The following is a 13,075-nucleotide window of genomic DNA, read 5'->3' as shown; positions in this document are numbered from 1 at the left end:
TGGGCAAGAACCCTCTGCTGCAGACAACCCCACTACTACTTTAATAAGTAACATCCAACAGACTGTCATGTCAATAGACAAATTTCACTGCATCTTTTGCTGAATACTTCTTTCTCAGAACCCTTACCAGAACAGTCTAGAAACTCTGGCTGAGGGCCACACCACGGCTTACCCCCAAACCCTGATCTCAGAAAGTAAACAGCACAGAAAGTGTTCACATACCTGAGGCCACACTGTACTGGGGGACAATTCCTGGGACCCTCTGTCATTCATGATACCACTTGCAGGAGATATAAGAGGCTGGTGAGGGAGGCTACCATCAACTGAGTTTATGCCTGCTTGTGTTTGACCTTCAGGCCCCTCTGCTCCAGGGAGTCCAAACTGAGATTCCATCAGAGCCCGTGCTTTGTCATCATTCTGGAAGTGGTCTGATTGCCTGGTATCTCCTGTTGGCTGCATGGGTTGCAATAAGCTTTGTGGATACATCTGTCTGAACGACTGCTGTTGATCCTGATAGAAGTACTGAGGAACTGCTCCCAGCTGAATAAGCTGCACAGAATGTCCTCGATCATGGGAGTATGGGTGAGTTTCCTGGAGAGGCTTCTGCTCAGGATCTCTGTGATAAGGAGGAAGTTGCATCTGCATTTGTTGCTGCTGCTGCTGCTGTAACTGTTGCATCATAGGCTGTACTGGATAATACTGAGCTCTTTGCACTGTGCATTGTCTTTGCTGCTGCTGTTGCTGCATTTCGTGCATCAGGAGCCTGTGCTGACTTTGGTGAGGGGGATGCTCCTGTAGATAATATTGATCCTGCTGCAGCTGCTGGGGCAGCAAGTGCTGAGAATGCATTTGCTGCAAGTGGGCCTGTCCTTGACTCATTGCAGGGTGCATTTGCAAATGGGCTAGATGTTGCTGGTTGTCATAATAGAGAGGTTGTTGGTGCTGCATCAAGTGCATGTGCTGCTTTGGTTGGGTGTTTGCGAATCCCTGGTGGACTTGTGGTGGCACCTGCTGGTATCTTTGCACTGGTTGAGACTCCAGAGCCGGCTTTTGAGACAGCAGTTGTCGAAGGGCACTGTCATTGGCATTCTCCATTGCCAAAGGCTGGGACTGAATGATCTGAGAGACATTGTTGACTTGGATTCGTAAATTCTGGTTAGCAAATACTTGGGCAAAGGAGTCTAACTTATGCAAAGCTCCACTTGTTATTTTCTGCAACCTGACCTCATTAGATTGGGGGGAGAGATGTTCATATCCATCTGTCGGTTCTCCTTGACTAGGTGGGCTCCACATGACATTCTGATTGTTCCTTATGGGCAGGTGGTTCCCAGATCCCAAATGGGTCCAACTTGCCTGCCTAGGAGAATCCATCAACCCAATGGATTTGGACACAATGCTATCGTGAGGGAATGAAGGGGACAGGGAAGAATCCTGAGATGTGTCAATGGCGTCCGTTCCATAGTTGTGGTTTAAAGGTGCAAGAGAATTCAGGTGCTGCTGCTGATAATACATGCTTTCACCATCATTTTGGTTCATTTTGTACATCTGCTGATCTCCCATTTTTAGCACTTCTTCTCTCATCAACAACCATTTAAAAGAAAAAAACTAATCCCTGAGAACTCTTCAGGATGCAAAATGGAAGCTGTTTTATTCTTTTGGCTGGTCTGCTTGTGCTACAAAATTGAATTCTTCATCAATGGCCATTCCACTTTCAATCTTGGGATGTTTTATAAAATGCCTTAAGTCTTTGACTTCAAAGAAAACACGACGCATGGCTGGCTCCAGATACCTGAAAAAGAAAAGAGAAATGATGTAACTGTTTCTGGGCTAGGTGTCCTTCTCACCTTCCTTTGGACAAGGCTGTTTCTAGCAGGGTTACAATAATGCAAAATCGAAAAATCATGTTTACAAAGGATACCATATGGTGAACTAGACTGGTCATAGTGTGTAACAGGACAAGTACATACCTTCCCCCCCCCCCCGCAAAAGAACATCAATACTACTCCACACAGAGGGAGTTTACAGAAGAGAAGTGACTGAGGATGTATTTTTCATGTAGAGCTGGCAAGAGAAGGGCTTAATAAAAATAGAACATTTTAAAATGCCAGATTAGGGGCTGGACAATTCTGGAGGGACTGTGGGTCAAAACTTTGCCCTCAGCACTTGTCACCCTTGCCCAGGCCTGGAAATAACCAAAAACTGGGAGGCGGAAGGGGGGGAATGGAGATGCATCCATGGCTGATGTTTCAGAGCTTCAGCTCGAAGGTTCTCGTTTCCCATTTTGACTGGAGAGTGAGGGGTTTGGGGGCTACAAACCCATGCGCATGTGCGTACATACATGTATACATATGTACACACATACACACACACACACAATCTCGGTCCGTGGAAGCCTCAGGAGTAAACAAGAGAAAAATTCTGTTCATTTTCCTCAGTATTGATGGGAGGGGCATTAGGGACCTCAAAGGGGGCCTGAGAGGCCTCAGCAGTACAGGGTAGACCCCATTCTCTCTTCCCCGCCGCCATTTTAAATGATTAGGGAGCATTTACATGAAAAATAGTCTCTACCAATATGAATCTTCCAAAGACTTGAGAGGCCCAGTTTGTATATAGATTTAGACGTGAAAGCAAGGAAACAGGGAACTTCAGTTTAACTACAGATCTTGAAGCTTCCACATCTAGCTAGAAAGATTTTTGCTCCACACCACACACCCCACTACTTCAGTTCTGCTTTCTCCAGCCTGTCCATAATATTTTAGTGATCCAATAAAAGGATTATCCACCTTAGTTTCTGAAGATCAAACATGGCCTACATGAGCAAGTTTCTTCTTTGTAAGGCAAAATTGTTCCTGCATTAAAAATATTCTTGTTGGCAGGGAAGAAAATAACAGAGAGCCTATCTTTCCTCAGGATGGAGGTCTACATTTTAAACTGCTACAAAAAGTCTGATAGTGTTGATGTTTGATAGATTGTTTTGTTGCTCTTATAATTTTAGATACCAGTGTCTTATTTTAACCACGTAACCCTGTTTATAGCAAACGGCTTTAGGAAAATATTTTGTAATGCTTAAAATAAAGCAAAAACAAATAAAATTAACCTTCTTCAAAATAAGGTTTCTATTTATCCCAGAGGGTAAGAGGGCAATCCTTTATTCTCAAAATTCCACTGCAAATCACTCTCCCTGCTCGAGGTTTCAAATATCTGAGACTCTCTTAACATTTATTGCACTGCCTATCTCTGAACATGAGTATATGTTTTCCATGTTCAGAGATAGGCAGTGCAATAAATGTTAAGAGAGTCTCAGATATTTTCACAGCTATTTGTCTGAGACATCATCAGCCATTTTAAAAAGCTAGTGTTACATTTTATGCCCCCAATTGACCAATTAAAAACAAAAGCAAGCTAATTTACCAAATATAGATTGACTATCTAGCAAATAGCCAGGTTAATCCAAGCACACTTCTGTTAAAATAAAAAGAAAACCTTTTCTCCTTAAGGATGTACTTCAGATGCAAATCACCCTCTATGAGTTCTGGTGTATTTTCTGACCTCACAAGAATTGCAATGGACTGAGTATTAGGATAAAGTTAAAGTTAAATCTGTGGTTAAGTTTTTATTATTATTATTATTATTATTATTATTATTATTATTATTATTATTATTATTATTATTATTATTATTATTATTATTATTACAATATTACTTTAATATATAAACCGCCTCCTTAATGCCAAAGCACTATTCTGGGCAGTTTACAAACAGTTAAAATAGAACTACAGCAAAACAAAACACTAGAAACTAAAATATTAAACCCATAATAAAACAAAATCTAAAAACTAGAAAACCCAATGGTGCAGTCAATTCTCAGCCTGAAGCTGAAACATGAGGCAGGAGGTTCAACCTGGATCAGCGTGAAAGACCTCCCTGAAGAGCAGTGCTTTTAGCTGCTCCCTAAATGAGTAGGTTATGGAATCAACTCTCTTCTGAGAGTTGGTTCCATAACCTTGATGTCACCACTGAGAAGGTCCTAACCCCAAAAGAAGATTTTGGGCCTCTCTCGGGGTGGCCTGGGAGTATCTGGGTCGGACAGATGACATAGGAGAAAGATGCTCCGACAGGTAATGTGGTCCCTGTTACATACAGCACTGATGTTACCTGTCTGTCATGGGTTTGGAGGGAAAGTTCCATCCTATGGGGAGTGGAAGGCGGGACATCAGGAGGAGGGGCTGTACGGTATATATATGTGGAGCTTGTGTGAAGAGAAGCCAGAAGCTGGAGGGAGAAGCTGGGAAAAGAAGCTGGGAAGAAGAAGCTGGTGTGGGAGTCTGTGTGTCAGACAGGGTACTACTGTGTGTCAGTCAGTACCTACCTGATAGGTTCAGGTGTCTTTATGGGTAGCCAGAACTGATAGGTTCAGGGTCTGTGCTTTATTTAAAGGTGTTCTGTGTGAACCAAACGGGTGTATGTATGATTGAGACTAAGCCACGTTACTGTATCTTATTCACTTGATCATTTTATTTTCCCTGTGTGTTATTTAAATAAACCTTATTCCTTTGTTTGTTTAAAAATCCATTCCTGGTCTGTGTGACTCCTTACAGGGAATGGTTGGTGGCAGCTTAGTTAAACTGTGGCATATCCCAGTAGGTCTGGGGTTGTCACAGTCCCAAACTGTGGACAGCTTTACATGTGAATGTTAAAACCTTGAACCTGATCCAGGACACAACAGGTAACCAGTGAAGGCTAGCCAGAACTGGGGTGATGCGGTCAAATTTGTCCCACACCAACCACCAGTCTGTCCACCACGTACTGGACCCACTGTAGTCTCCAGATCAGGCCCAAAGGCAGCCACACAAAGAGAGGGTTGCAGCAATAGATCTGGGAGATGACCAGTGCCTGCACCAACATTCTAAGGGAGCCCTCATCTAGGTAGGGAAGTTTAAATGTATACATGGGGTAGAAAGTAATAGATAACCCATCACTAGAAAATGGAACTCCTTAACTGTTGAAAGCATATGAATACAGAGCAGGAGCTTTATTCATCTCACAAAATGTGAAAATTAGTTTTCCTTGTTTTGCAATAAGTATGAGTTTCTCTGAGGTCTGTTTTCCCAAATACTAAAGTCTGCCAAAACCACATCTCTCCCCTACAAACATACTTTTAACTCTAATCACAGGCTATAATATTTGTTTCTGGCATTGCATTTCCTAAATCTAATGAGAATTCCAATGACCACCCACTCCTGTAAGAGGCCAATATACTAAATAATCAGAATACATTATTTCTGCTTCTAACCATCATGGTTTGCTAATTATATAATTAATAAAAGCACGTAAGTTTTTTTAAAATTTTGTTTTATTCCCATCCATTACATTGGTTGAGACAAAAAAGTAGCTAATGGCAAAAAAGTAATAGATTTGCTATCACAGCTTTTTCCGCAGGTAAAGGTAAAAGGTAAAGGTTCCCCTTGAAAATTTGTCCAGTGTAGATTCTGCAAGAAAATATAGCTCTTGGATCCTATCCTGGTACATGAAGGTTACATTTGATTAGCTGTACCTTGATATGAGCAAGGTTTTTTTAATTAAAAAAAAACTGGTGTACCTATTTGTGCATGCAACATATCAGTTTAGATATTTCCTTACCTAATAAAAGCTCAATAAAATATATTTGAGAATGCTGATTGAAAAATTACAATACTAATGCTGGATTATACTGGTAGTCTGAGAAATGTGGAAGGGGGAATCCTGTTTTTATTATCTTCTCCACTCATTACACTTTTGAAAGTAATACTCATTATCTCAAGAGAACCATTACCAAAAGCCAAATGAACAGATTTTTTAAAATCAATCCACAAAAGTCCCTACAATTATACCCTGAGAATTAGAACTTTTAAAAATAAATGCCATTATTGTAGTAGTGGAGAACTATATTAATTTTAACTAATTAAGTATGTTCAGCTTAGTGCAAAAGACATTTTTAAAGCCATAATTACTGTCAAAGAAATAAAGTGATCCTCTTCCACATATATCTGGTTATCTTTTGGATAAGTTACTTCATGAATTCCCCCCCCCCCCCCAATATACTTCAAATAATTCTCACTGCTGGGAGAAACGCATTAAGAGACATTTATGGTACTACTTCAAAATGCTGATGTACATCAAATAACAATCCAACAATTTAGAGAAAATATCAAGGTTACTCTATAAAATATTTAACCATAACCCAATGAGAAACACAGCTGGAAAAGTGATAGGCAACAAAAAATGTTGACAGGATTACAGTGCTTACAGAAAAGGTGAAAGGCAAGAGAAAAGATGACTCTGGAGAAATGGCCAGAGCTTTATAAAATTATGTCCAGAATCGAGCAAGTGTGATATACTGATAGAGTAGTACTGAAGAACTGGGTTCAAATCTCCACATTGGTCACTAGGTGGTTTTAGGCAAGTCACATTCATCTCAGCCTGAGCTAACTCAAAAAGTTGTTGTAATGATAAACTGGGGAGGAAGAGAGTCACATATGCCACCTTGAGCTCAATGGAGAAAAGCCGGCGTATGTATGTATGTATGTATGTATGTATGTATGTATGTACGTACGTACGTACGTACGTACGTACGTACGTACGTACGCACGCACGCACGCACGCACGTACGCACGCACATATGTATGTATAAAAAATTAACAACTAACTCTTAAAATACACATAGATGTCAAATCACTGATCCATATAGGTCAGCACTGTCTCCACTGATCGACAATGGTTCCCAAGGATTCCTAGTAGTCATTTTCTTCAGCTGTGGTGGGAAACTGGCAGGGACTGGAGCAGTGATATATGGGCCTTTACTGAGCTTAATAAAACCCAAGGTTATCAAACAAAACTACTGAGTACCCTGTTTCCCCTAAAATAAGACCTAACCTGAAAATAAGCCCTAGTGTGATTTTTCAGGATACTGGTAATATAAGACCTACCCCCCAAAAAAAGCTCCAGTTAAGTGAAACCCTGCCCTCCACAACTGTGCAGCAACCAGAAGAAGATGACATGACTGTGTTTGAATAAACGTAGATTGTTGTAGATGAAAAAAATAAAACATCCCCTGGAAATAAGCCCTAATGCATTTTTGGAGAAAAAATTAATATAAGACCCTGTCTTATTTTCGGGGAAACAGGGTAGTAGATTTAGGTTCAGTGCTTAGAGAAGTTTCTTTCTTTCTTTCTTTTTGACTACAACTTCCAGAACGGCATGCTGCCTAGAAGATTCTGAGACATGCAGTGCAAAAAGGTAATTTCTCCAACCTCTGGTCCAGACAAACAAATGCTCAATGTAATCTGAAGCTCTAGGACATGACTATGGTGGCCATCTTAGATGATTTTAAAGCATGACAGAACAAAATTATGAAGGGTAGAGCCACAGAAAGCTGTTCTTCAGGAAAGATAAGTGTGACCTCAAGGTGTGCATTACCAGTCACGGTAGGTCAAAGTGGGACAGGGTTTCAGTTTCCATCCCTAACATGTGGGGTTCTTGGGAGTGTGTGGCTACGACATGCCACTTCCAGTACATGCAGCAGAACCTTTCTCACAGCTTAAAAAATAAGCCCACCACATCTGGAAATACATCTCTAAATGCAAAAATTTAAGACAGGGTGGCTTTTAACATACTTTGTTAACTGACCTCCATTTAGCTAACACAAATGTATCTGAACTATTCATGGATTTGATCCTCTGCCATTCTTGGCAAAACTTAATGTTACAAAGGCAATGTAGAGCCAGTTCCAACTTTTCCAATACATTTCCAGTTTCCCATCTTCCCTTCTGTACATGGAATTCAATGACCCTTCACTAGAACATCATGATGTTGTGTGTTTCCTCACCACTGCCAACAACAGCTGAAGGAGTGAAGCAGGGCTGGCAAAACCTATCCTGCAATGTAATCACAACACACAGCAAAGAATAAACCAGGTCCAACATTAAATGGTCTCTACATTTCACACACAGTATTTTCTCAAAGCAAAGAACAGTTGTTGGAAGGGCTGCTTCTGGTTGTCACAATGGCAGCAAGTGTAGGAGAGTTTAATCCTTTTTTCCAGTCTCCAAGAAAATCAACCGTTCTTTCTTTGTACTGGGAGAAAGTTGCCCAAGCCTACTATTATTTATTTATTATGTATTTATTTTATTTATATCCCGCCTATCTGGTTGGGTCAGGACCACTCTAGGCAGCTAGTATTCACCAGTAGGTGAAATTAATAATATAAATATTAATATTAAAAATTCATAGTAAGTTGCAACTGGTATACACATATACTGCCGTTTCAGAAGGCATTTATTAGAATGCTACAGGGAAGGGATTAACACTTCCTGTCCATTACTGCTATGAATCCTTGTAAACACCTACACACACTGTAGCTGCTTTTTGCACTTTTAGATCTCTTCACATTAACATCAGAAACACATCTAATATCATAGCTGCTTTCCCCTATGTTGTACTTGCCTATATCATATAATCATAGAAAAGTGAAGTTGCAAGGGGCCTACAAGGCTATCAAGTCCAACCCCCTGCTCAGTGCAGGAATACAATCACAGCACATCTGCCAGTTGATTATTCAAGTTTCTCTTGGATGCCTCCAGTGTTGAAGCACTCACCACCTCTCAAGGCAATTGGTTCCACCGTGGTATTGCTCTAACAGTTCCGAGGTTTTCCCTGATATTTAACCAAAATCTGGCTTCCTTTTACTTGAGCCCATTGTTGCGTGTCCTGCACTCTGGGATGATCAAGAACAGATCTTGTCCCTCTTCTGTATGACAGCCTTTCAAATATTTGAAAAGTGCTACCATATCACCCCCGTCTTATTTTCTCAAGGCTAAACATGCCCAATTCTTTCAGTCTTTCCTCATAAGGCTTGGTTTCCAGCCTTCTGAACATCTTTGTCACCCTCCTCTGAACATGTTCCAATTTGTCACCATCTTTCTTGAAGTATAATACGCAAGGGGAGGCCTAACCAGTGCTGAATAGAGAGGGACTAGCACCTCGCGGGATTTGGAAACTATACTTCAATTAATGCAGCCTGCAATAGCATTACCCCCTTTTTTTTTTTAAATCACAAAGACAAAAGGAGCTTGCTGTTTGCTACAGCAGCCCTTTATTCCGGCAGCCCTTTATCACAAGCGAACCTAACTTCTGTCACCCAATTCAAAGTGCTATCCCATTGCCCCATCTGTAAACCACAGTAAACTTTCAGCAGAACACAATTACGTGTGAGAGGAAGACAGCTGTGGAAAAACTCTTACATATGTACACATATTACAACCTTGATCTACAGTTATTTTCTATTATTCATCCAGATGAACCAGAAAATTCAGCCACCCTAGATACACTGCACGTCGGTGGGTGCTCTGAATAGCTTCCATACATAGGAGCATTTACATACACACATACACTTGTACAGAGTGAGATGCTTTAGACTTTAGGGAAACAACGTGATGCCTTGCTTTATTTCCTCCTATTGTTCTACAGCTCATCAAAAGGGTTCTCAAAAATTCAAAAGCTTACTCATGAGTGTATCATATTTTATTTGCTCCTCCTAAAAGCATCACCAAATGGTGGCTTTAAGGGGTTTCTGCCCCCTTCAGTGGTCCAGCCCAGGCAAACACACTTCTTCCTTAAATGGCATTGGTTTTAGCAGCATGGTTGATTATACACCTATTTTTTTAAAAAAACAATATTCAATAAATACTGCTATTAGCCTCCAGGAAGTGCCCTCATAAACGTGGGCTTGGAGTTACTTAGGCTCCTGTCATTGGCAGTATGACAGCTCCCAATCTGATGGCAATGGCCCAGCTGGTATGGTGGCTCCATGTGGCAGGTGGAGAGGCTGCTGGGACATCTGTGTGTTAATCAACCACTTAAGCTTTGCAGTTACGTTGGGGGGGGGGCATAAGGGCTATACACAGATTTTGAACTACATAGGGGCCCAGTGTTCCTAACTCCAGTATTTTTGAAAGAAGTGTATGATGCTTACTAGGAAATTCATACTGAATATTTTGGGATTTGATTTCTGAGAAAACAAAAACAGGATTCCACAAAATACTGTTCTTTGGGTATGATCCAGCAACATAGTTTTATGTCATCTTATTCCCCTGTTATTTCTAAACATAAGACAACAGTCTCCTTAAACTGCTGGCACACTTCATTGCCAAGTTAGAAATCAATAAAACAAAAGGATCCAGTGAAATAATACTTATTCTCAGAAATCACAGGGCTGATTCCTCTCCTCTTTGCAATTAAATATGCCAAAGTCATTTTTTTCCCTTTGTTCATGTTTCATTCTGGCTAAACTCCTGCTGTGTATTAAATCACAACTAGAGTAAGCCCACTGAATCAATGAACTTACAGAAGAGTTAACTCGCTGAATTCAACGTGCCAATTCTAATTTGATTTACTATGCTAAGCAATAGGCTTTCAGCCAATGTGTTCACATGCTCCCAGATTTATCTGAAACATACGATTCAATTAAGATTGTGATTTTTAACAGGATTATTTGAACTGGTGGACTAAGGTAAATGTTATGTTGACCTTTGAACAGGAGGAACTGTTTTCTGTGTGTGTTTTAAGTTTTATGTTGTAAGTTATTCATAATATACACTCAGAAATAAATCTTGCTAATGTCAGCAGGCCTCATTCCCAAATATAGTTATATTTCTCTTTATTCTGACAAAAATGCATGAGCACCATGGCAAAGAACTGTTCTGCTTCACAAGCTGATCGATAGGGTGCTTCCAGCTCTGAAGTTCTAAGATTATTATTATTATTATTCACAATAGCATCAGATTCAGAACACTGGTGTAGAACTGCCTGCCTCAGCCTCTCTTTCTTTATCTATAATTAGCTAGCTTTTATAATAACTAAAGCATGACTGGCAATCTGGATTTGTATGATAAAATACATCCTGAAACTACAAAAAGTAATGTATTGTACCTTATTTTGGTTCTGCTGCTGCTCAGAATTTTTTTAAAATAACCTGATTTTTTAATTTTATCACAAACTAAGAAACCAATTCTGCTATCACCAGAAAACTGAGAAGATATCACAACTCCTTTGTACACCACCATTACATTGTAGAAAAGGTTAACATTAAAATATGCAGAGGCCCTAAAGTCTTTTTAAAACACTCTATCCCACCTAATATCCTTTTTAGGCAAAAGGCCAATTATAGATAGATAGATAGATAGATGATAGATAGATAGATAGATAGATAGATAGATAGATAGATAGATAGATAGATAGATAGACAGACAGACAGACAGACAGACAGACAGACAAGAAAGAAAGAAAGAAAGAAAGAAAGAAAGAAAGAAAGAAAGAAAGAAAGAAAGAAAGAAAGAAAGAAAGAAAGAAAGAAAGAAAGAAAGAAAGAAAGAAAGAAAAAGAAATTCAGTGTTTAAAAGCCCCTTAGCATTGCTTTAAAAAGAAGAAAAAGAAAACACACAGAGACACCCGACCTGAAAGGACAGTGAATCTGAAAATAATGAAGTTACATATTTAGATATATACTAACATACTGGTGAGATATTAGTATCAAAAACTAACAACATACAGTGGTACCTTACGAACTTAATCCATACTGGAACGGCGTTCGTACATCGAAAAGTTTGTACATCAAGGCAAACTTTTTCATAGGAATGCATTGAAAACCATTTAATCTGTCCAGGCAGTTTTTGTTCGTATGTTGAGGCGCTGTTCGTAAGTAGAGGCAAATCCAGTTAATGCAAATCCAGTTAATCCATACTCTACCACTAGAGGGGAGGATTTATTTTTTTCCCCTTCTTTTGACCTAAAATGAACTTAGGTCAAAAAAAGGGCAGGAAAGATTTTTTTCGTTTGTAAGTCGAGGCTCCATTCGCAAGTCGAAGCAACATTTCGCAAACAGAGCCGTTCGTAACTCAAATCGTTCGCAAGTGGAGACGCTCGTAAGTCGAGGTACCACTCTATTTAAAACATCTGGTAAAGTATCTAATTTCTCTACTTCCTTTCTTTTTCACAAACCATTATATAAAATGTTAAATCCAGAAATTGACTTCTATTCAGTGGCTTAATGATGTGACCCTCCCAACTGTACCTTACATAGCTTCTGTATAACCCCACCACTGAAGCTGGACAATCAGGGTCTGCAATTTCACAGCTATGATCACATGTCATCTACCATAAGCTTGTTCTGAAACTGACGGCACATCTAGACATCATTTAAGTTAATGGAGGCAGGCTCCATCCAGGAAAAAAGTGTCACTCTAGGGAGGTTTGGAACCACCACTGAAAAAACAGCTTGACCAACTTTCCAATCTGTGTCCATACATAGCAGCAGTGAATGCAAAATTGTCATGTCCATCTTTGTATGTACACTGTGTACCACCTATGTTCATCCTTGCTTAGCCTTTCTCAGTCTAGTACTCTCCAGATATGTTGGATTACAACTCCCATCATCTAACCATAAGAGTGAAGGAATCTTAGACCCCTCAAATGGGACATGCTTTGTAGTGCATTTATTAATCAGCCAAACAACATGAACCAGACATCACGGCTAGGAATGATGAGAGGTGCACTTAACAATGTCTGGTGGGCACTGGATTGAAAAAGGCTATTCTACCACTAAGTACTCTTGCAGTGGGTTATTCAGCGTTGTCTGGGAATGTTGTAATCTTTTATTAAACAAAGATTCTCTGTAAAGTCAGGGAACAGACCTTGATATTAAGAAAAACAGAAAACAAAACATTGCTTTGTTTAATACAGATGTCTAGACTAGTTTAAACATTGTTAAGAAACATTTGCTGTATCACAAACACAGGCAATATCACTTTAAACATTCTAACATTTCTTGAATTTACACAAATGCAGTTTCCTACTCTAAAAAACATGTGTTAACTTTTTAACATTCAATAGTATCAGTTTTCCTGAATTTTTAAAATATTTGTTTTAAAGAATTTCTACCTAGCTTTTCACCAAAATATTACAGAACTAACATAAAAATATAGGGGCAAATGTGACACAAGTTTGGATCAATCAAACAAAGTAGACTGAATTAGTGGGAACA

The 13,075-nt window shown here is 39.6% G+C and overlaps 1 protein-coding gene across 7 annotated transcripts in view; it reads right to left on the bottom strand.

Annotated features, from left to right (window-relative positions):
- The window catches only part of TRERF1 (transcriptional regulating factor 1), a 106,578-nt gene that overhangs the window by 31,541 nt on the left and 61,962 nt on the right, over window positions 1-13,075 (bottom strand). For all 7 annotated transcript variants that reach the window (XM_020794621.3, XM_020794618.3, XM_020794619.3 and 4 more), the window contains exon 2: window positions 223-1,789. In XM_020794621.3, coding sequence (XP_020650280.3) covers window positions 223-1,581 — 1,359 coding nt within the window. In that variant the 5' untranslated portion in view covers window positions 1,582-1,789. The remainder of the gene's footprint in view (window positions 1-222; window positions 1,790-13,075) is intronic.

Source organism: Pogona vitticeps, chromosome 1 (assembly GCF_051106095.1).
Source record: "Pogona vitticeps strain Pit_001003342236 chromosome 1, PviZW2.1, whole genome shotgun sequence".
Taxonomy (NCBI): Eukaryota; Metazoa; Chordata; class Lepidosauria; order Squamata; family Agamidae; genus Pogona; species Pogona vitticeps.
Note: the sequence above shows the minus strand (reverse complement) of the source record. Positions and strands in the feature narration are given on the sequence as shown.